We start from the raw sequence: 25754 nt of genomic DNA, 5'->3' as shown, positions 1-25754 counted from the left end.
TAGAGGAAGTACCGAGGCGTGTCTCGAGACATCCCCCCCTGTAATGTTTACCGTACTTCTTACGGCACGTACCCTCTACGATCGGGACCAAAGCCTGCCAACTCCGTCTGGTCACTGTTTTATCCCATGTGTTGTTGCGCTAAATTTTCTAGAGCCTTCTGTCTATTTTTCAAGGTAAATAGTGTGTAGAGTTTTGCTGTTGTGCAATAAATTAAATATTTCATTTAGGCATATTATCGTTTCTTTTCTATTCGGTAGTCTGATTCTGTACTGCTCCATTTATGGCGACAAACATATGTTACATTATGTTTGACAGCCTCTGATTAAATGTCCAAAAACACATTTTGGTTAAGAAAATTGTTGTGCCCTATAAAATAGTATGTTGTGTACTTCAGGCATCACCTGTTAAACCTCTGTTGATCAATATTTCCGCAGTAACTTAGATTTTACACAGTCATACAGCTGGTACAGATATTATTGTTCTTTATGCGAGGGAGATACTTTTTCTAAAGCTAAGTCTCACCATGTCAAAAGTTTTGCCTTTATCTCATAAGATATTCACCTCTGTTTATGAAGGATCATGATAAATTTTATTGAAGGTACTACGGGTAAAAGTCAGATTTCATGACAAAAATAAATATTGTATAAATTTGCATGCTGGTGTTATATATATCTAAGCACATGACTGTATCGAACCTTCAATATTAAATAGATATCAGTGTAGGAAAAATAAATTAAAAATTCTGGTGTGGTTTTAGGTGTTCATATTTATTTGAGAAAAAATTCCTGTCAGCACTTTTCTAAAAGGGCATGGATATAGAATATTGCAATTATTGTATCAAATATTTATTGAAATGCACCAACATGCATATATACAACTTATACATACACTTAGATACCATTTAAAGAGAGAGATCTCTGGGCACTAGTTGTACAGAATGAACCTTATTTAATATCTGCATGCATATTGCAACAAAATTTTAAAACCTATATATGACACCACTGTCCCTAAGTACCTGCTAATAAAACTTTTAATACAGTATTTATTTTAATTCAAAACATGTTTTTGAGATTTTGATTCAAGGCAAATACACTTCGTGTTTGACAGCTGAGTCTAATGACACACACTTAATTAACTGTTGACAACATTTGAATTTTAATTCATGCATATTTTGATATCATAATTACCCCATGTATTTGCACTGTCACCACAATTTTACGGCATTTGGATCGCACCGGGAACTCTGTCGAATTTAAAAAAATAAATAAATATTTTTGTGATATGCAAGGTCCACAACATTTATAGTTTGATGATTACAGTTTTAAAGGTTTTCTTTTGAATATTTAAATTTCATTTAAGTTAGAATGTATGCTATTTAGCTTGTATAAAGTTCTGGCCTTCAATATAACACTTAGATGAAGTATGCTTTTTAAACATAAAACACTTACTTTCTACTCAGGAGCAAATTATTTCATACGTATATGGAGAGTAAAATTTAAGGACAGGGTAAATTATGCATCTCACATAACCCAGTATACATTGGAGTATACCTCAGTCACTATATCACATTACCCAGTATACATTGGAGTTTACCTCGGTCACTATATCACATTACCCAGTATACATTGGAGTTTACCTCTGTCACTATATCACATTACCCAGTATACATTGGAGTTTACTTTGGTCTCTATATCACATTAACCAGTATACATTGGAGTTCACCTCGACCACTATATCACATAATCCAGTATACATTGGAGTTTACCTCTGTCACTATATCACATTACCCAGTATACATTGCAGACCTGCCAACTACTACTATTTTATAGTAATCTTTACTATTTTGTGGTGGTCGTTACTCTTTTTTTTCTCTCGAAATAGTAGCAAATTACTCTTTTTGATGCAATAGATTTGGCAAGAATTGTTAAGAATTACTCTTTTTTGCTCAAAAATGGGCCAAATTACTATTTTTGAATTTGAAAGGTTGGCAGGTCTGACATTGGAGTTTACCTCCGTCACTATATCACATTACCCAGTATACATTGGAGTTTACCTCCGTCACTATATCACATTACCCAGTATACATTGGAGTTTACCTCCGTCACTATATCACATTACCCAGTATACATTGGAGTTTACCTCAGTCACTATATCACATTACCCAGTATACATTGGAGTTTACCTCAGTCACTGTGTCACATTACCCAGTATACATTGGAGTTTACCCCAGTCACTATATCACATTAACCAGTATACATTGGAGTTTACCCCAGTCTCTATATCACATTACCCAGTATACATTGGAGTTTACCTCAGTCACTATATCACATTACCCAGTATATACATTGGAGTTTACCTCAGTCACTATATCACATTACCCAGTATACATTGGAGTTTACCTCAGTCAGTATTTCTCTTGTATTAAAAGTTTTTTAGCCTTTCAGATTTTCTTTCAACTTTCAAGTGTCCATATAACTAATATTGACCTGAATCATTGCTAGATAATTCACAACTTCCCTTTATGGAACTCTTTTACAAAGGAGGTCATATTACAGTGACATAGCATACACCCTTGATAACAAATTAATATAGCGGTGAAGGAAATGTTAACAAAATTACTCTATTCATTTCCCTATGGGTTTTGGAAGCAGCATTGCCATTTGTTAAAGATAAGATATGATGCTAAAGTGTTGATAGATATTGTACAGATTTGAATGGATATTAATGTTTACAGCCAATTTCTATTGATGTTTTATTGTTTGTTTTTTTACCATGCTAATCTCAGAAAGGAAACATGGTAAGAATTATAGACTTTGTGACTTGTAGTGCTAAAATTACTAACACAGGATTTGGTATTTAGAGTATTATATCACTCACCATGGTGACAATGGTTAGTCGATACAAATCAATAGAAACTTGATAATTGGAAGTTTTTCACACCTGTGTCACAAGGAGGAAAGTTTGAGCCTGTTATAGGACTAAATTATCTCCCACCACTTACTGGTTCATAAAATGGTGTTTCTTCTTAAGAACAGATGAGGTTCAAGATTCTTTATAGTTTTCAAAAATGTATTACAATCATGTGAAATGTTCAACCCGCACAATGGGTTTAGGAGGGGGGGTCTATATCAATGTTGAAATAACATTCCTCTGAGATGTGCTTACTTCAGTAATATGTGGATTGTAAATTGGTCACTATTTTGTCACAGGAATAAATAATCTCTGTATTTATGTGAATGTCAGGAATCTAGTATTCAGAAGGAATCTAAATTTTCCATCTAACCAAATTATAAAAAAAAAAATCTGGCTATAAAGAGGGAAACAGTGTGTGATTTTTTTCTCCGCAAAAACTGTGGGGGAAAGGCTGTGTCGATCTGGTGATTCTAAATGTTGGGCAATTTAGGTCCCGGTCAAACGGAGGCGAATTTCCCACTCTCAGAACCCCAAAGCGTTGGACAAGGGTTACGTGTAGTTGAAGATTGAAAAGGAATACTGGACTGACTCGTATAATGGTGCAGGATCATGGTGACACCCAGGATGGATCGTCACCCCTGAGACCTTTACCTTTCCCTCTCCCATATACATCAGATGTATGTAAGATGTGAATTGTTATGGGGTACATCACAGTTTTTTATTTACCTTTGAGGTGACTGGTTATATTATGTACTAAACCCTGTGTAACTGTATGTATAGCTAAAATGCAGCTTTGACATTGACTTTATAATGACCGTGGAGTGAAAGGTTTTGTATTTTATATAAATGTGTAAGATGAACTTAACTTACACAATACTGTCTTCCTGTTTAGATATATCAACATCTTAGTTGGTACATCTTTTACGTTGCCTGGAAAATGATCCTCTGTACTGTGTACCTCAGTACCATGATTGGTGACAATATAGAGAAATGTTCGTATTTTATTGTATAAAGGTGATATCAACTGTATATCCCTGACAGTTACCTCACAGTTCTCCAGAGAAAATCAAATTGATTTTTGACAATGTCTGACTGTCTGATCATCTTTGTTTAAAGTGTTGTTGATATACAGTCATGCGTGTACTGTTGACTGAGTCACTGTGGTGCTATAAAACACATCCACTGAGGGATTTGTTTTTCTTTAATGCAGATTACCATTGGTGACCTTGTCAGTTCATGCCCGCTATAATAAAACTGGTCAATGAAATACATACAAGTTGTTTCAACCCATGAGACAAATGCTGCTGAAAGATCGTCAGATTGTGTGACTGCAGCAAAATGATCTCTTGGGTATTCTATCCATGTTTGCTAGTCAGCTGAAATGATTACTTACACAAAGATATGATAGAGTAGGTTTGTTTCTATATTTCATTCTGCCAAGCTATGATCAGTGGCCTGGTATGATCAGTGGTCAGCTATGATCAGTGGCCTGCTATGATCAGTGGTCAGCTATGATCGGTGGCCTGTTATGATCGGTGGCCTGCTATGATCGGTGGTCAGCTATAATCAGTGGCCTGCTATGATCAGTGGTCTGCTATGATCAGTGGTCAGCTATGATCGGTGGCCTGTTATGATCAGTGGTCAGCTATGATCGGTGGCCTGTTATGATCAGTGGTCAGCTATGTTCGGTGGCCTGTTATGATCCGTGGCCTGCTATGGTCAGTGGTCAGCTATAATCAGTGGCCTGCTATGATCAGTGGTCAGCTATGATCGGTGGCCTGTTATGATCAGTGGTCAGCTATGTTCGGTGGCCTGCTATGATCCGTGGCCTGCTATGATCGGTGGCCTGCTATGATCAGTGGTCAGCTATAATCAGTGGCCTGCTATGTTCAGTGGCCAGCTATGATCCGTGGCCTGCTATGATCGGTGGCCTGCTATGTTCGGTGGCCTGCTATGATCAGTGGCCTGCTATGATCCGTGGTCAGCTATGATCAGTGGCCTGTTATGATCAGTGGCCAGCTATGATCAGTGGCCTGCTATGATCGGTAGCCTGCTATGATCAGTGGCCTGCTATGATCGGTAGCCTGCTATGATCAGTGGCCTGCTATGATCAGTGGTCAGCTATGACCAGTGGTCAGCTAACACCAGTGGCCTGCTATGATCAGTGGTCGTATACAAAAAGGATTGCCCTTCGTCCGTCCATCAATTTGTCTATGTCACGATTTGTTTTTGAAAGAGTTTGTCTTACTGCTATTGTTCAGATTTAATAGGAGCTGTTTAAAATTAGCCTGAACAGAATGTAATAGAAACTCGAAGCTTGGTACAAGGGTTGACGTAGTAATAATACTGTACAGAATCTCTGACTGTAAAATCTATAAAATTGTTGAATACAGGACTATATATGTAGCTACCATTCTTGTCAGGTGTCAGACCAATTGGGCCATTGCTCTTTCCTAGCATGCAACATTTGTTTTCATCTTTAAACATTACCTGTTTCTTATAATTTCAATTTGCATGATTTTCTGAAGATTTTGTTTTGTTATTATTTTCCTCATCTGGTCTTAGGACAAAGTTGATAATGCTGTGGTGCAGGACATACCTGTCGTCAATCTGTTCTGCATCAAATTTCTCATTCAAATGACTTCTCAATGATTATAACGAGTCCCAAAGTCTTAATGTTCATATGATTGACCTTGACCAAATTTCAAGGTCAAAGTTCAAATGTGTCAGAATTTTCAAATTATTTCTTCTGAATAAGCAAGAAGCTTGGGATTAATGTTATTAGATATGTCACAATTTGAAAGAATTGAATGTCATCATCACTGACTTCAGTCATCTTGGAAAAGTCATGTGAATTCAGTTTCCCAGCAAAATCTTCTTTACAGATGAGCGATTACAGGCCCATTGGGTCTCTTATATTTCAGGTTTTTGGTTTCTTGTTTCGTTTTGTCTAATTCTCCTTTCTGCTCATTAACTTAAATTTCAAATGTGTGGTGTCCTCACTTGTTAATAAAATTTAGGATTCTTGACATGCTTGATGTATATATTTTGCTGTAGGTCAATAACATGTTAGTGTTGCACAATAATTATTAGTGATATCCTATATAAGTTCTCTATCATTTAAGTTAGATATTAACCTAATTGCCTTTTTCAATTTTAAGATTGATGTTAATTACTATTTCTGATCTCTTAACTTATTGTTTAAAAGTGTTTGAGATAAGTTTACAAAATGATGTTTCCCCACAATAGAATGTTACGGTCTATCTCAAACACATTGTTGCATTATTTGAAGATCTTGGGAACATCCTTTCTCCATTGATTGTTACTGTGAATGTCACATTTTACATAGATAATTAAATTCTTCAAAAAAAAAGTTTCATAAATAAATACAAAATAGAAATATGTCTCAAGCTCAAGTTTAAGGTAAGTTATAATTACTAGCACAGGTAACTGATTAAGGAAATATCATATTTAATATACCCTCTATTGCCATTCTGTATTGTTAGTCTGTCTCTAAGAAATCTCTCCAATGTCCTACATGTACCATTACGGGTTTAGCTGTTTGACATATTATAAGTTTAAATTGAGTCCTTTAAGGTTTGACACTCCAGTTTGTTTATTTTCAGAATATTAAAAACTAATTTGATTGGAACGTAAACTTAGCTAGTACTGATTATGTTGTTACAGCATAATTAAGATACTCATCAAGCACCAAAATGTCCTAAAATGGCAAATGGTCACAGATCAAAATTTCTGGAAATATTAAAGCTGATTTTTTTAATTAAGCTTAAATATAAAATAGTGAAACAAATAGCTTTTTCTTCATCATTAAAATACTGTACATGAAAAGCTACAAAGAATGAACACAAATATTGTTATATTTGCTGGGAATTTTAGGAGTTCTTATAATGAACACCAATAGATTTTAGTATTTGAACGATGTTAGTGTGCTTAATAAAAATGTTTAATTAGTTATTAATATTAGAATCAATTGAACAAATTCAGATACTTGTTTAGTAATATATATATATATGTTATATGATATAGTTTTTAACTGTAGACTATGACATTTATAGCAGTGTTAATGCCATGTTCTAGCTTAATGTACTTTGTTGCAGTTAATTACTAATGTTGATAGCAGCAGCTCTCAGACTCACCGTCCAGACTCACTTCAAGTTATCTCCCTTCCTTATTTTGCCCCAGTTACCTCCCTTATTTTACTAATCCCAGTTATCTCCCTTCCTTACCTATCCTCCAGTTATCTCCCTTCCCTACAGATTCCCCCAGTTATCTCCCTTCCTTAACTGTCCCTAGTTATCTCCCTAACTTCTGTTGCTTTAACTTGAAATGCAAAATTTTAGTGTACAGTATAAAATCTACACTACCATAGTGTGATGTAACTTATTGTTCCCCGGATTCATGACAGCAAAAAGTATACAATTTGATTTTATTATAGGGTATAGGTAATTAAGACTGATAGTATGGTAAGATATAATGTTCTAGATATATATATATATATATATAATATAAAGAAAAAAAAATTAATTCTGATTTCAAAATTAGAAGAAAAAGAAAGCTTTTAAAATTGAAATATAAGTCTAATGTGACCACAATACAGAAATACAGTCATTGTCTGAGAGATAGAACAAAACAAATCTAAAAAGACTCAGCATTAGTAGGCAAAATTGGGAAAGTAGAGTTAGAGCAACCACAGAGTTTACACTGAGAAAACTGGAAAACTGAAAGAATTTAGGCACAAAGCTTAATTATGCTATTATAGTTAGCTGGCAGTAGTTAGATGCATATCAATATTAAATATGTACTGCATGTGGATTACCTTTGTATATCCTGCATTCTTTCTTGTGTCATATATCCTACTACTTTCCCAATGGCTGTGATGGTGGTGGTGGCATCTTCTGGCATGACAATACAGTAGTGGCCTCCTCTGGCATGACAATACAGTAGTGGCATTTTGCTAACATGATTACCTTAATAAATTTATCACTTGCAACAGTTTTGATGGTCAAAGATGTCAATAAGTGTTAACTACAGTAAAATAAATGTTCACTGAATTGTCAACTTGGTTTAACAATCATAAATGTTCATTGGAGTTGTCTCTTTGGTTTGACAACCTTAAATGTTCACTGGAGTTGTACATTTGGTATGACAATCATAAATGTTCATTGGAGTTGTCTCTTTGGTTTGACAACCTTAAATGTTCATTGGAGTTGTCTCTTTGGTTTGACAACCTTAAATGTTCACTGGAGTTGTCTCTTTGGTTTGACAAACATAAGTTATCACTGAGTTGTGTGTTTGGCTTGAGGACCATAAGTGTTCACTGGAGCAACAGCCATAAGTGTTCATTGAGATTTCTGCTTTAATGTAATAACCACACAATTTTGTTTGGATGGGATTTAAAAGTAATGATCTTTGTTTTTATAGAACCTGTAAGGATAAGGTGGAAGAAATGGCACTGTCTTAATGACAGAAACCTATTGTAACAGTGAGGGCAACTTGTTAGAATGCCCGACATGCAGTAATGTCAACTGTTATATACCGTATAGCGGGAAATTTTAGCGGGGCTTTAATTTGACGATTTGGCGGGTCCGTATATAGATCGCCAAAATTTAACCCGTCAAATTTTAACACCGCCAATTACAAAGACGCGAAAATTTCAATTTTGCCAATATTTCCGTTCCGACCGCCTTTGATAACTCCCGAGAGCAACGACTAGTGCGTAACGTTGGTTGTTGCCTGGCACCTGTCGGCCAAAATGCCGAATAGGTATAAATAGCTAATGAACAACTACTCACGATACATATATAGCTATACAAGTATGACATATATGAGATATCGCATCATAATTAATTTTTGTGAAAACAAAGCCATCTACCCATAACATCCAATGGACTGGTGTTAACACTTTACCTGTAGACTCATTGTTAAACTTACCTGTATGTAAACATATCATACAATAGATGACCACGTCGATATCATACGGTTGATTAAATTCTCTTTGTCTGTTGCTTGTACACATACTCATATAAACACTAATTTGACAAATCTACATGTATGTGTTCGTCTGAAATTTTTGGGTAATAGTTTCCGGTTTCGAGACAGAGGATTGATAATACACAACACTCTTAATCAACCCGGATAGGATGTATGGACATAACATAATTATATATACAGTATTTACTGGTAGGTAATATTTATGCTCAACGCCAAATTAAAACCCTAGATTTAAGGAAAATCGCTAAATTTTAACCCGCCAAAATTTAACTTTCACTTTTCATCACCAAATCGCCAAATTTTATGACCGCTAAAATTTCCCGCTATACAGTATGAGAAAAGTCAAAGTTGTCTAAAATGCTTATAAATCTGTATAATCTGAAATAAAACAATCCATAATAAACATGTGGCTTAATTTTATTAGGAAAAATAATGTGTAAGCTGGGACATAACCTGTCTGTGACCTGTCTGGTGGTGTAAAACCTCCCAGATCGGGACTCATCATAGCCTGTCTGTGACCTGTCTGGTGGTGTAAAACCTCCCAGATCGGGACTCATCATAGCCTGTCTGTGACCTGTCTGGTGGTGTAAAACCTCCCAGATTGGGACTCATCATAGCCTATCTGTGACCTGTCTAGTCGAGTAAAACCTCCCAGATCGGGACTCATCATAGCCTGTCTGTGACCTGTCTGGTCGAGTAAAACCTCCCAGATCGGGACTCATCATAGCCTGTCTGTGACCTGTCTGGTGGTGTAAAACCTCCCAGATCGGGACTCATCATAGCCTGTCTGTGACCTGTCTGGTCGTGTAAAACCTCCCAGATCGGGACTCATCATAGCCTGTCTGTGACCTGTCTAAGGTCGAGTAAAACCTCCCAGATCAGGACTCATCATAGCCTGTCTGTGACCTGTCTAAGGTCGAGTAAAACCTCCCAGATCAGGACTCATCATAGCCTGTCTGTGACTTGTCTAAGGTCGAGTAAAACCTCCCAGATCAGGACTCATCATAGCCTATCTGTGACCTGTCTGGTCGTGTAAAACCTCCCAGATCGGGACTCATCATAGCCTGTCTGTGACCTGTCTGGTGGTGTAAAACCTCCCAGATTGGGACTCATCATAGCCTATCTGTGACCTGTCTAGTCGAGTAAAACCTCCCAGATCGGGACTCATCATAGCCTGTCTGTGACCTGTCTGGTCGAGTAAAACCTCCCAGATCGGGACTCATCATAGCCTGTCTGTGACCTGTCTGGTGGTGTAAAACCTCCCAGATCAGGACTCATCATAGCCTGTCTGTGACCTGTCTGGTCGTGTAAAACCTCCCAGATCGGGACTCATCATAGCCTGTCTGTGACCTGTCTAAGGTCGAGTAAAACCTCCCAGATCAGGACTCATCATAGCCTGTCTGTGACCTGTCTAAGGTCGAGTAAAACCTCCCAGATCAGGACTCATCATAGCCTGTCTGTGACTTGTCTAAGGTCGAGTAAAACCTCCCAGATCAGGACTCATCATAGCCTATCTGTGACCTGTCTGGTCGTGTAAAACCTCCCAGATCGGGCTCATCATAGCCTGTCTGTGACCTGTCTGGTCGAGTAAAACCTCCCAGATCAGGACTCATCATAGCCTGTCTGTGACCTGTCTGGTCGTGTAAAACCTCCCAGATCGGGACTCATCATAGCCTGTCTGTGACCTGTCTGGTCGAGTAAAACCTCCCAGATCAGGACTCATCATAGCCTGTCTGTGACCTGTCTGGTCGTGTAAAACCTCCCAGATCGGGCTCATCATAGCCTGTCTGTGACCTGTCTGGTTGTGTAAAACCTCCCCCACTGGGATTGGGACTTATAATCAATACAATATGTCAGATTTAGTACATGGACCTGCCTTTGTATTGTTGAATGAATTCACGCACATTTCTGTCTCGTGATGTGTAGGTTTATTCAGAAATTTATGAGGTAGCTGATGAAGTTAGATCAATGTGGATGTAAGCATAAAAACGTGATTGTTAGACATGTAATCAAAAACAACAGTAAAGTAATGCAACGAGAAGAGGCAGACACTAAGCATATTAGCGGAGTGCAGAGACTTGAGGAAAATCTTTAAAATATTCCCAAGACTGTTCAACAGGCCAATATATTTCATTTACCATGAAAGTTTAATTTGAATGTATGGTATTCTTTATATACATAAAAGGGGATGTCAAGGACAATTTCACAAACAGTACATCTGAATCAAAATTCAAGGTCAAAAAGGAAAGGGTAAAGGTCAAAAAGACAAAGGAGCAAAGGGTGGAGTCGTGGCAGTCAGGTGACAAGTACCCAGCATCTGATATTGTTTTTATCTGGGGTCAAAGTGGTACAGTTACTTAGTAAAGGTCAATTTAAGTGCAATTTATGTATTTAACTAAGGTCAAGTCAAGGTCAAGGTGAATTGAAGTTTATTTTAATCTAGGCTAAATCTGTCATTTGAGTATCCAATTCCAATTACATGACCAGTACAGATGTCAGTCTGTTATCAAAAACCAAAAGTGCTCTCTAATCTGATGTTAAAGAGCTTTGAGGCCCTGATATAAAAAGATTTGCAACAATATCTTTCAATTAAACTGTAACAATGATGCCAACAGGAACTACATGTATATCAAAATCACTTTCATGCTGGTAAATATCAGATATTTTCTCAGTCAGGTGGGATTTTACTATTTCCAGAAGTTTCCTGGTTGATTTTATTTTAACATCCTATGGTATGGAAATGGCACCGGATTAAGAGAATGAACATTTGGTTAGAAATAAAGTGACCTCAGTGCATTATCAGTGCTTGTAATATGAAAACAAGTATTGACTTCCAAAAAAAGCTAGCATTATGTGTTAGTAAGCAGTAACAGGAAAGAGGTAGATGGGTATGTAGAAGCTCGTGTAGTTATGCTGAGAATTTATTCTATGAGAGATGTAATTTTTTTGGTCAGGTGGTACTGTGGGTTTCTCTCCGACTCGTGTCTTTCTGATTTTATCATTTTCCGACCATTACCAAACAACAGGGTCGCCAAGTGTGGAATAGCAGAACAATGTCCAATAATCTTGTATAAACACTCATATCTCTCAGATTTATTAATCACATTTTGTTCGCAATTAATAAGAGTGGTATCTCTACAAATGGTGACATCACAGACTGCATGTAACCAATAACTGTATAAATAATGATAGTGAGCCAATCACTGTGTATAAATAATGATAGTGAGCCAATCACTGTCTATAAATAATGATAGTGAGCCAATCACTGTATAAATAATGATAGTGAGCCAATCACTGTCTATATATAATGATAGTGAGCCAATCACTGTCTATAAATAATGATAGTGAGCCAATCACTGTCTATAAATAATGATAGTGAGCCAATTACTGTCTATCAATAATGATAGTGAGCCAATAACTATCTATAAATAATGATAGTGAGCCAATTACTGTCTATCAATAATGATAGTGAGCCAATCACTATATAAGTAATGATAGTGAGCCAATCACTGTCTATAAATAATGATAGTGAGCCAATCACTGTGTATAAATAATGATAGTGAGCCAATTACTGTCTATAAATAATGATAGTGAGCCAATCACTGTCTATAAATAATGATAGTGAGCCAATCACTGTCTATAAATAATGATAGTGAGCCAATCACTGTATAAATAATGATAGTGAGCCAATCACTCTCTATAAATAATGATAGTGAGCCAATCACTGTCTATAAATAATGATAGTGAGCCAATCACTGTCTATAAATAATGATAGTGAGCCAATCACTGTCTATAAATAATGATAGTCAGCCAATCACTGTATAAATAATGATAGTGAGCCAATCACTCTCTATAAATAATGATAGTGAGCCAATCACTGTCTATAAATAATGATAGTGAGCCAATCACTGTCTATAAATAATGATAGTGAGCCAATTACTGTCTATAAATAATGATAGTGAGCCAATCACTGTCTATAAATAATGATAGTGAGCCAATCACTGTCTATAAATAATGATAGTGAGCCAATTACTGTCTATATATAATGATAGTGAGCCAATCACTGTCTATAAATAATGATAGTGAGCCAATCAATGTGTATAAATAATGATAGTGAGCCAATCACTGTCTATAAATAATGATAGTGAGCCAATCACTGTGTATAAATAATGATAGTGAGCCAATCACTGTCTATAAATAATGATAGTGAGCCAATCAATGTCTATAAATAATGATAGTGAGCCAATCACTGTCTATAAATAATGATAGTGGGCCAATCACTGTCTATAAATAATGATAGTGAGCCAATCACTGTCTATAAATAATGATAGTGAGCCAATCACTGTATAAATAATGATAGTGAGCCAATCAATGTCTATAAATAATGATAGTGAGCCAATCACTGTCTATAAATAATGATAGTGAGCCAATCACTGTCTATAAATAATGATAGTGAGCCAATCACTGTGTGTAAATAATGATACTGTGAGCCAATCACTGTGTGTAAATAATGATAGTGAGCCAATCAATGTCTATAAATAATGATAGTCAGCCAATCACTGTATAAATAATGATAGTGAGCCAATCACTGTCTATATATAATGATAGTGAGCCAATCAATGTGTATAAATAATGATAGTGAGCCAATCACTGTATAAATAATGATAGTGAGCCAATCACTGTCTATAAATAATGATAGTGAGCCAATCACTGTCTATAAATAATGATAGTGAGCCAATCACTCTCTATAAATAATGATAGTGAGCCAATCACTCTCTATAAATAATGATAGTGAGCCAATCACTGTCTATAAATAATGATAGTGAGCCAATCACTCTCTATAAATAATGATAGTGAGCCAATTACTGTATAAATAATGATAGTGAGCCAATCAAAATAGAAAGACTATTTATATCCATGTGCTTTCACTACCACTTGTGGCATCAATAAAAAATGAATATGTAACTTGATACTTGATATCTTATTCATGAATGAGGGGTTACAGTTCAAGTTGTATCATGTGATGGGGATACTTGTATGATCCACATTACTTGGGAAGTTGTGTGGATGTTTAACTTCATCAAACAAACAACCAGCAATAGAAAGAGTGAAATGTTCAAAATGACAACCATTCAATTAAGTGAGCACAGGCGACACACCCACTTCTGTGGAATTCTAGAACTGAAATTTGAGATGGCCATTTCCTTATCTGTGAATAGATATATGTTCATCAGATTAAGGGAGCGTGACTATCTTGAATTACCACAATTTCTTGTGATTTTAATTATTTTTTACATCACTCTATATGTAGCAAATGACTCATGAATATTGTGGTTGGTACTCTACCCGACGGCCATGATTTATGAGTGAATTCAGAAAAACTAGATCAAGATTTAGTAACCAGTTTAATTAATTTAATTCCAGCCCTTCTTTAAAGTGTTAGGACAATTATATAACAAATATCAATCAAACTGGTCATTATTGGGAATCCAATGCTTAGTTCATGATTTGATGCTTTTAATTTTGAAGGCTTTATATTTGATGCTTTATTTTGAAGGCTTTATGAATATATATTCTCCTTTCTCTTGCCAATATTAGACCGCTGGTGTGATTAGTTTATACACTTTTCCTCCCCTCGCTTCAAATTATAATTGGAGGACATTATACCTAATTTCAGATGTTTGGTGGTGCCGAGAGTACAGAGGTAAACTGTAGAAAATAGATGTTGTCATTTTTGTCTATAATTCATTACATTTATATATACACAGTATCTTAGCTTAAATCACGCTTTTGATTTTTGTCTTTTTTCCTGTCATAATCCTCTTGATAATGCTTATAATTTTTTGCCCCAAACTTAGTGTAAAAACATTCTTTGCAATTTGTTTAGTTTAAGAAACAATATGATTATGAGTTTTCATTTGGTTGCTGCAGTGTAAAACATTACATTAGCTGAAAGATGTGCAAAAACTTCAATGTTCTTGTTTAATTGAATACATATGCATTACAATGAATTTCCAGCACACAGTCCTATTTCCATTGACACTTAGATGGCAGCACCATAGAGTTAATTCCTTTGACACTAGAGGGCAGCACCATAATTAAGTCTTATTTCTATTGACACTAGAGGGCATCACCCTAGACTTAATTCCATTGACACTAGAGGGCAGCACCAGTTTATTACCATTGACACTAGAGGGCAGCACCAGTCTTATTTCCATTGACACTAGAGGGCAGCACCATTGACACGAGAGGGCAGCACCAGTTTTATTTCTATTGGCACTAGGGGGGCAGCAGCAACACCATAATTTCAGTAAAAATGGTATGATAAATTTAAGGCAGCATCAAACATTCAGTGTGTCATAACAGACTCAGGATAGTTTTAAAAGTGAGCACAGTACTGTCTGAACAAAAATCCCCTGAATTCATTTCAAAAATATTCTAGTCAACAAAAGAGAGCTATATACCTGTGGGTACATTCTGGATGGATAATCTACATCACTATAGTATGCTGTGATCAAGTAGCTGTTGCTTAAAATGTATTTACTATTTAGAATTAGCTTTACTAAGCTGTCTTAACCTACTACATAGTGTATATGGCTAACCATTCATACTATCGCTCAGCTTAATACTTTGGGAGAGGACTTACAGTAATATGTATATTTATCGTATAAAATCACTAATATGGAGTGGATGTTGAGGTAAATTGTAGGAACATTGGTAGAGTGACAAGTTCCTCCTATTAACACAATGGTACAGAATGTTCAGCAGCAGAAAAATATGATTTTAATGCAGTTTTGAAGATAAAAATTCAAATTAGAACCTGCCCGATTTCCCCCCTTATTCCCCATTGGCAGACACATTGGCTTACTCAATCCTTGTCTTCCTGTTCTGGACACGAGACTGGTGAGACTGAGAGCTGTAGCTGGAAACAATGTCAGGTGTTTGACCTGAGCCACACACAACTGGACCTCCGTCTTTGTTTTCAGAACTTAGCCATCCAGTTTGTGGGGCAGGCAGCGAACGGTCAAACTTATTCAATCACCCAGGCTCCAGGCCCCACATCTGTCCAAGCTGTGTATCCCTTTGTCCCTCCCAATGTAGACGTCCACTACACTCCGCCGGAGATGGACCATACAGCTGACCCCCACGTTGTCGATATTGATGTTGTTCCCCGTCAGTACTCCCTTCCCGAGGCTCATTTCGCTGAGAACCCCATGTCTGTGATCAATCCTGATGCCCCGCCCCTGGGCTCCTATGATATCTCCCAGGTGATGAAAGCCTGGGGAGACAGTAATACAGACAGTAAGAGTAGTTCAACTAGTGACACTAAAACAGAGTTACCTGCCCTTGAACAAACTGACGATATTCCTGAAACACTTAAAACAGAAGATGAAACGGTGAGTATACAAATGTATGACACATACAACTAATGTCTTTAAAAATTGTGATTACAAGGACGTAAACATGACATGACATCCCGGTGTGGTAACGAGGTGGTTACAAGGTGGTAAACATGACATGACATCCTGGTGTGGTTACGAGGTGGTAAACACGACATGACATCCCGGTGTGGTTACGAGGTGGTAAACCAGACATGACATCCCGGTGTGGTTACGAGGTGGTAAACACGACATGACATCCCTGTGTGGTTACGAGGTGGTAAACCAGACATGACATCCCGGTGTGGTTACGAGGTGGTAAACACGACATGACATCCCGGTGTGGTTACGAGGTGGTAAACCAGACATGACATCCTGGTGTGGTTACGAGGTGGTAAACCAGACATGACATCCCGGTGTGGTTTACGAGGTGGGAAACATGACAAACATCCCGGTGTGGTTACGAGGTGGGAAACATGACATGACATCCTGGTGTGGTTACGAGGTGGGAAACATGACATGACATCCCGGTGTGGTTACGAGGTGGTTACAAGGTGGTAAACCAGACATGACATCCTGGTGTGGTTATGAGTTGGGAAACATGACATGACATCCTGGTGTGGTTACGAGGTGGGAAACATGACATGACATCCTGGTGTGGTTACGAGGTGGTTACAAAGTTGTAAACCAGACATGACATCCTGGTGTGGTTACAAGGTGGTAAACCAGACATGACATCCTGGTGTGGTTACGAAGTGGTAAACCAGACATGACATCCTGGTGTGGTTACGAGGTGGTAAACACGACATGACATCCTGGTGTGGTTACGAGGTGGTAAACACGACATGACATCCTGGTGTGGTTACGAGGTGGTAAACATGACATGACATCCTGGTGTAGTTACGAGGTGGTAAACCAGACATGACATCCTGGTGTGGTTACTAGGTGGTAAACCAGACATGACATCCCGGTGTGGTTACGAGGTGGTAAACACGACATGACATCCCGGTGTGGTTACCAGGTGGTAAACCAGACATGACATCCCGGTGTGGTTACGAGGTGGTAAACACGACATGACATCCCGGTGTGGTTACGAGGTGGTAAACCAGACATGACATCCTGGTGTGGTTACGAGGTGGTAAACCAGACATGACATCCCGGTGTGGTTTACGAGGTGGGAAACATGACATGACATCCCGGTGTGGTTACGAGGTGGGAAACATGACATGACATCCCGGTGTGGTTACGAGGTGGGAAACATGACATGACATCCTGGTGTGGTTACGAGGTGGGAAACATGACATGACATCCCGGTGTGGTTACGAGGTGGTTACAAGGTGGTAAACCAGACATGACATCCTGGTGTGGTTACGAGGTGGGAAACATGACATGACATCCTGGTGTGGTTACCAGGTGGGAAACATGACATGACATCCTGGTGTGGTTACCAGGTGGTTACAAAGTTGTAAACCAGACATGACATCCTGGTGAAGTTACGAGGTGGTAGACCGGACACGACATCCTGGTGTGGTTATGAGGTGGTAAACACAACATGACATCCTGGTGTGGTTATGAGGTGGTAAACCAGACATGACATCCTGGTGTGGTTACGAGGTGGTAAACCAGACATGACATCCTGGTGTGGTTACGAGGTAAACACGACATGACATCCCGGTGTGGTTACGAGGTGGTAAACCAGACATGACATCCTGGTGTGGTTACGAGGTAAACACGACATGACATCCCGGTGTGGTTACGAGGTGGTAAACCAGACATGACATCCTGGTGTGGTTACGAGGTGGGAAACATGACATGACATCCCGGTGTGGTTACGAGGTGGTTACAAGGTGGTAAACCACACATGACATCCTGGTGTGGTTACGAGGTGGTAAACACGACATGACATCCCGGTGTGGTTACGAGGTGGTAAACCAGACATGACATCCTGGTGTGGTTATGAGGTGGTAAACCAGACATGACATCCTGGCATGGTTACGAGGTGGTAAACATGACATGACATCCCGGTGTGGTTACGAGGTGGTAAACACAACATGACATCCTGGTGTGGTTACGAGGTGGTAAACCAGACATGACATCCTGGTGTGGTTACGAGGTGGTAAACCAGACATGACATCCTGGTGTGGTTACGAGGTGGTAAACCAGACATGACATCCCGGTGTGGTTACGAGGTGGTAAACACGACATGACATCTAGTGTGGTTACGAGGTGGTAAACAAGACATGACATCCCGGTGTGGTTACGAGGTGGTAAACCAGACATGACATCCTGGTGTGGTTATGAGGTGGTAAACACGACATCCTGGTGTGGTTACGAGGTGGTAAACACGACACGACATCCTGGTGTGGTTACGAGGTGGTAAACCAGACATGATATCCTGGCATGGTTACGAGGTGGTAAACATGACATGACATCCCGGTGTGGTTACGAGGTGGTGAACCAGACATGACATCCCGGTGTGGTTACGAGGTGGTAAACACGACATGACATCCTGGTGTGGTTACGAGGTGGTAAACACGACACGACATCCTGGTGTGGTTACGAGGTGGTAAACACGACACGACATCCTGGTGTGGTTACGAGGTGGTAAACACGACACGACATCCTGGTGTGGTTACGAGGTGGTAAACCAGACATGACATCCTGGTGTGGTTACGAGGTGGTAAACACGACATGACATCCTTGTGTGGTTACGAGGTGGTAAACAAGACATGACATCCTGGTGTGGTTACGAGGTGGTAAACCAGACATGACATCCTGGTGTGGTTACGAGGTGGTAAACCAGACATGACATCCTGGTGTGGTTATGAGGTGGTAAACACGACATGACATCCTGGTGTGGTTACGAGGTGGTAAACCAGACATGACATCCCGGTGTGGTTACGAGGTGGTAAACCAGACATGACATCCCGGTGTGGTTACGAGGTGGTAAACCAGACATGACATCCTGGTGTGGTTATGAGGTGGTAAACACGACATGACATCCTGGTGTGGTTACGAGGTGGTAAACAAGACATGACATCTAGTGTGGCTACGAGGTGGTAAACCAGACATGACATCCCGGTTTGGTTACGAGGTGGTAAACCAGACATAACATCCCGGTGTGGTTACGAGGTGGTAAACCAGACATGACATCCTGGTGTGGTTACGAGGTAAACCAGACATGACATCCCGGTGTGGTTACGAGGTAAACCAGACATGACATCCTGGTGTGGTTACGAGGTGGTAAACACGACACGACATCCTGGTGTGGTTATGAGGTAAACATGACATGACATCCTGGTGTGGTTACGAGGTGGGAAACATGACATGACATCCTGGTGTGGTTACGAGGTGGTAAACCAGACATGACATCCTGGTGTGGTTACGAGGTGGTAAACCAGACATGACATCCTGGTGTGGTTACGAGGTGGTAAACACGACACGACATCCTGGTGTGGTTATGAGGTGGTAAACCAGACATGACATCCTGGTGTGGTTACGAGGTGGTAAACCAGACATGACATCCTGGTGTGGTTACGAGGTGGTAAACCAGACATGACATCCTGGTGTGGCTACGAGGTAAACCAGACATGACATCCCGGTGTGGTTACGAGGTAAACCAGACATGACATCCTGGTGTGGTTACGAGGTGGTAAACACGACACGACATCCTGGTGTGGTTATGAGGTAAACATGACATGACATCCTGGTGTGGTTACGAGGTGGGAAACATGACATGACATCCTGGTGTGGTTACGAGGTGGTAAACCAGACATGACATCCTGGTGTGGTTACGAGGTGGTAAACCAGACATGACATCCTGGTGTGGTTACGAGGTGGTAAACACGACACGACATCCTGGTGTGGTTATGAGGTGGTAAACCAGACATGACATCCTGGTGTGGTTACGAGGTGGTAAACCAGACATGATAGCCCGGTGTGGTTACGAGGTTGTAGACCGGACACGACATCCTGGTGTGGTTACGAGGTGGTAAACACGACATGACATCCTGGTGTGATTTGATGTGCACATTTTCATTTTTTTTTTCTTTGATGTCATGTTACACATTGTATGTCTTGTGACACATTGTAGGTCTTGAATAAGTAGTCACAGTTAAAGCAATCTGAATGTATTTTGTTTGAGAGCTGAGTTGTTTTGTGTATCTTTAGATATCATTGGTTTAATTTGCAGATCTTTTTTGTTGTGATATATAATTAACCCAAACAAAACTGTCCTATGGTACATACTGTATGTAGGACACATCATCATCACTGTGTTACACAACTAATATAGGATTTCAAATAGATCCCTCTTACTGCCATGTTCTGTTTTTATTATCGTTGTGTAAGGGGCCCAGTCAGCCAAGCACACGGAACTTTAACTCAAAATGTGGAGTGGGCTTATTACAGGACAGGGAAATGGTGTTCACTGAACTACCAGATATAAATCAGTTTATTATCAGACATGGGCTCATTGCCCAATGATTACGTTATGTCTCTGTTATCCCTACATTAGCTTCTAAGGTGGCAGATACAGTAGTTCAGAGATATATATATATAATACACCTTTGAGGTGGGGGTGGGGGATGTATTAATTGTAATGGCCTTGACACTTAGCACCACACGGAGGTATATTCTCCATAGTTATACACCTTGTGTGTTACATGGCACCAGCTCTGTACATGGTACACAGGAAAACCCTGAATTCACACCTCTTAACAAGTTGGCGAAAATAATTGTTGCAGTAAGTTTTAGATTTAACTAATTAAAGTTTCAACATGATGATGGCTTAATCCTGGATTTGTATACAACATATATTGATGAGTCTTAATTAAACATGTTAAGTACATTGGAACAGCTTTTTTCCATCCATTTAAAGGTAATTTGTTTTAGGGTAAAACTTGATGCTTCAAACTCGTAATCAATAAATTCTACGAATCGAGAATGATTTTTAATCGTCAGTTTATTATCATTATATTACATAGATCTTAGAAATTCCTTTCAAACATCACACCCCTAATTGTGTTTAATTCTTCATAACTGAAGTATGAGGTATTCGGGAGTTCCTGTTTATAATTATATATATATAAGTAATAGTGAGGTAATACTCAGTTCCCTGTTGTAAAGCTGCCGTGAGTTATTTCGTAACCATGATTTGGTAAATGGTTTGTCCAATGTAGGACTGAGACATGATATAACAGTTAAGAGTGGATAGAAAGGTCTGTTTATGTTTGTAATTAAAACCAATTTTACCAGAATGTTGTAGAAAAGAAAATGGTATGAATCAAGCGAGGAGTAAATTGGTCAAAGGTCAAGGTCATCAAGTCAAATGTCAAGGTCAAAATTAGCTTTTGTGTCTCTTACCTAGTAAGCGTTTTGTAATGGCATTTAATGTATATGAAGCATCAAGAGGTTGGTTAAGCTTTGAATTACAGGAGTCATTAAGACCAAAATTGGAAAGCCTGCGTCCAGTGGGAATTTTTTAAAAAAAAATTCTGACAAGAGTCATATCAAAGGTGTAGAATTTCTTGTTAACATTGTTTCAGTGCTACTTTTGTGTTTTTATGTTCTAAAAAGTCATACACACGACAAACTAATATCAATAACATTAAAACCTGTAATACCCTTTGGTGTGTAATTAACCGACGGGGACACTCGTGTTGATCTGGCACGTCTAGTTTTGTACATAAGTCAAGGTTGGTATGAACTTGTGTAATCTTTCGTCACACTTGAGCAATGCACTATAATTAAACACATCGACTAATCAATACAGTAGCCTTGTTGTATCGTTGTATGTTAAAGAAGGCTCAGATTTACCTGATACTTTGATATCTGTTATCTATATGTCATATCTGAGAAATGATAACTGCATGTTCTTTGTAATTTGTTGTTTCTTTGTATTAATATAAAGATATTAATTTTGTACCACAACCTTATATTGAATGCTAAAGTTTGAGTTTTAATTGTATGTAGAATGAAATTTGTACTTAATACTTACACATATATATGACGCTTACGTTAACATGGTGTTCTATGTAAACGAACTAACTTATTGTTCTGTAAACTTTCAGGGAGGCTTAGTGGCTAATTTAGCCAGCATGGCAATACAGTCCTGACCAGGGAGGAGATGGAGGATATTCTGAGCAAGACATTAGTGACCAAGAACGCAAACTCAATTGGGAGAAAGGTCAGATGGACTATATGGGTGCTGATGCCTTTGAAAACATTCAGAAAAAATTGGACGAGACCCTACAAGGTCCAGTTTCCGAGGAAACAGCTTCTACTACGAGTCCTTTCTCAACAAAATCTAAATCCTCTGACAAAGAATAGATGGATCAGAGGATCAACTTGTACGGCTATTAGTAGAATATATCACTGTCATCTGGATGGTTTTAAACAGTATGGTTGTTGGCATACACTGTCATCTGGAGGAGCAAAGCATTGACGTATGAGAGTAACAACTAGCACTAGTGAGGCTCAGAACACTATTTTCGCTAGCTGTAGTATTGAACACTGCTTGGTCTGAAATTCCAACAGCTAGATGTGAAATTTGACAAAACTTGATATACAAACACAAGCTGATATTCTCAACACCATTTTGATGTGAGTTGTGTATTATCACCATATGTCCTATAAAGATTCTACTGATTAAGAATTTAGCACCATAAGGGTGGTGTCATACAAAAGTGTACCATATGTCTCACTTTCCTTCTACCAGATTTTATGTTGGAAAAGTAAGCCACCTTCTGATCATGTCACCAAACAGTTTGAAATGTTACTTCAGTTTTCTATTGAACTATAGGGGTATGCAATAGATAAATAAATATAATACAAAAATTTTCAGTGATGGACAGAAAAGAAAAAGAAAAAAATCCCAATGGGTTGATTCGATAGCTATATGCTTTTCGAAATTGAATTATGATGAATAGGAACGATTTTCCTTTGATGGAAATAAACCAAAAAAGCATGCATATACTTATGATTTAGCAGCATGGACTTTATAGCTATTGAAAATTCACCAGAAGAAAGTCGTTCAGCCTAGCAGTGTCGCCAACTCACCGGACATCATCAGGTCAACCTGATATTGGTCAGATCATGTCCTGCTCAAATCAGGAATCTTCTTGTAGCTCGTGTCAGAAATAAAAATTTGATGTAATAAATTTTTTGTCGGTAAGATAATGTTTAAGATATAGACAGAATATCATTCAAATAGGGAAACTTCTGACATCACCAGATATCAGAAATAAAAGTTTTGAAAATGTAATCAATTTCGGAAATGAATGCATATACATTTATAGAAAATATAGAAATATAAAAAAAAAAATATAGAATAAATCCAAATACCTACCAATTGAATAGCTGTTAAACTCGGCGACCTTTAAAACACACTTTCACCTTTGATTTTGAAGATCTCTTGATTTTGCTACAACCACATATTTGATGACAGTAAGTTGGTGACACCGTTGATTAGCTAAGGACAATGTAATTAATAGCCTGAAAATATATGCTGCAGAAATTCTAAACAGAACATATTTCCATCTGGATATATTAATACACATAAAAATGGCTTAGTTGTCTTTATGGAATGAAATGATAATAAGTAACCCCAATGCTTCCATTAATGAGTAATTTGTTGGAAAACAAATTAATGTTATGTTATTGTTAGAACATTATAATATCTTATTGTAAATATATATTTTGAAAGTAGTCCTACTTTGTTTGAATACTGGAGATGATAGATTGTTAATTGTTATTCCAAGCTTAAGCATATATTGACTCCTGAGGTTGACAGTGTGGTACTCTTGAATTCACAGAGCTGATTGTTAAAAGATGCTTACATTTGAAATATGGCAGATAATACTCGGTATGTTTGTTTTTATGCCATCTGGTAGAATATTCAGTCATCAGGTACCTTCAGCAGACCAGAGTCCTCATATTGGGAAGGTCAACATGTGTTAGAGTACCGTATTTATTCTAATAAACGCCCTGGGGGCGTGAAATTTTTCAGGGGGGGGGCGTTTAATGGAGATGAAAATTTCAGAGTCGGTAAGTTGTGAGATCTGTTGTATGTACCCATTTCACACCATGAAACATGTGTATATGTATCCAAAACATTGTAAAACTATGTATATAGTTACTGAAACTTTTGTCGTTTGTGTTAGTTTTATGTTGGATATCCTTTAAATAATTACCTCTGGACACACGTGGATGGATATATAACTGTGCCACAGTAAGTTCTTTTTCTCGAATTGAGGAATTTTCTTTCCCAAAAAAGGGGGGGGGGGGGGGGGGGGGGGGGGGGGGGGGGGGGCGTTTATTAGGGTGGTGGCGTTTATTAGAATAAATACGGTAATATGATTTTGTGTCTTGTGATGTCCTGGTGAATTACCTGGTACACAAAACAGAATTAGGACAAGAAGTTAATACAAAGGATATTACATCCTTCCAACACTTATTTTTAAATCAAATGCCCAGAGAAGAAGATCTGTCCCTTTAAGGACGTTTCTGGTTTAAGAAATCATGAATACTTTGATATAATGATGAAATTATTTCTTGCCCTGTCTGATCCTGTGATGTCTATTGGGTGTAATATCTGTTAGGTAAACTAACATTATATTACAAATATAAATCCAATTTTTACATCAAAAAGTAAACTAACATTATATTACAAATATAAATCCAATTTTGTACTGATGTAAGAATACAAGCTACAGCTATCCAAAGATAGACTTTCTAATTTCTATATGAAAAAAAAAAAAAAAATATATTTTATCGCCATTATTGAATATACTGACGTGAACATTAAACATTTAATGTGGGTATTTGTTGACTGGTGAATGATACTGGGGTAAGAAAGAACAGTTGTGCGGGTTTGTATTCCTAGAAATATGTACTTCAACAGGAAATGTTTCCAGTGGAAGAATTCAGTTTTGCATTTTGTGGTAATCATATTTGTACTAAATGTTTTCTAATTAAGTTTTGTTAAACATATATCTGTTGAAAGGAGACAATTTTCAGTTTGTGTAGTCAATCGGGATTATAAGGGGCTGCTGCAAATGTTTGAAATAATATTTACTATAAATCTATTTTAGCTAATACAAATTTGAAAGCATAATCATATTCAAACAGAATCTGCAACTGACACAATTGTAATTTTTAAGTGAAATGATTTCAGCACATAAACCCAAAAAATAAGAATAGGACAGTTTCTTAATGATTGGAAGATTATTCTGTGAAAAATTAAAAGTCAAAAGAACTAGCACCTTATCACTCATAATTCAACTTTCGTAACAATATTGGTTTGGAATGAATTGCTTCTTTATCTTTATAAAAAAAAAAAACTCAGCAATTTATATCAATTGTTCAGGCTTTCTAGGTGATCCAAGGTTGATGTCAATTGTTTGGCCTTTCTAGGGTGATCCAAGATTTAACAGCTTAAGAAGTGTTAG

General features: G+C 37.9%; 1 protein-coding gene across 3 annotated transcripts in view; it reads left to right on the top strand.

The window, feature by feature from the left end:
- Nucleotides 1-24568, top strand: part of LOC117342448 (glycogenin-1-like) — a 48760-nt gene extending 24192 nt beyond the window's left edge. Inside the window, exons 7-9 of one of the 3 annotated variants that reach the window (XM_033904608.1) lie at nt 2787-2798; nt 14604-14630; nt 22377-24568. In XM_033904608.1, coding sequence (XP_033760499.1) covers nt 2787-2798; nt 14604-14630; nt 22377-22421 — 84 coding nt within the window. In that variant the 3' untranslated portion in view covers nt 22422-24568. Of the gene's footprint in view, nt 1-2786; nt 2799-14603; nt 14631-15912; nt 16324-22376 lie in introns of all 3 variants that reach the window. The other 2 variants (XM_033904607.1, XM_033904609.1) reach the window with 2 other exon arrangements.
- The last annotated feature ends 1186 nt before the right edge of the window (nt 24569-25754 follow it).

This window comes from Pecten maximus, chromosome 14 (genome assembly GCF_902652985.1).
Source record: "Pecten maximus chromosome 14, xPecMax1.1, whole genome shotgun sequence".
NCBI lineage: Eukaryota > Metazoa > Mollusca > Bivalvia > Pectinida > Pectinidae > Pecten > Pecten maximus.
This window is presented reverse-complemented; position numbering and strand designations above follow the sequence as displayed.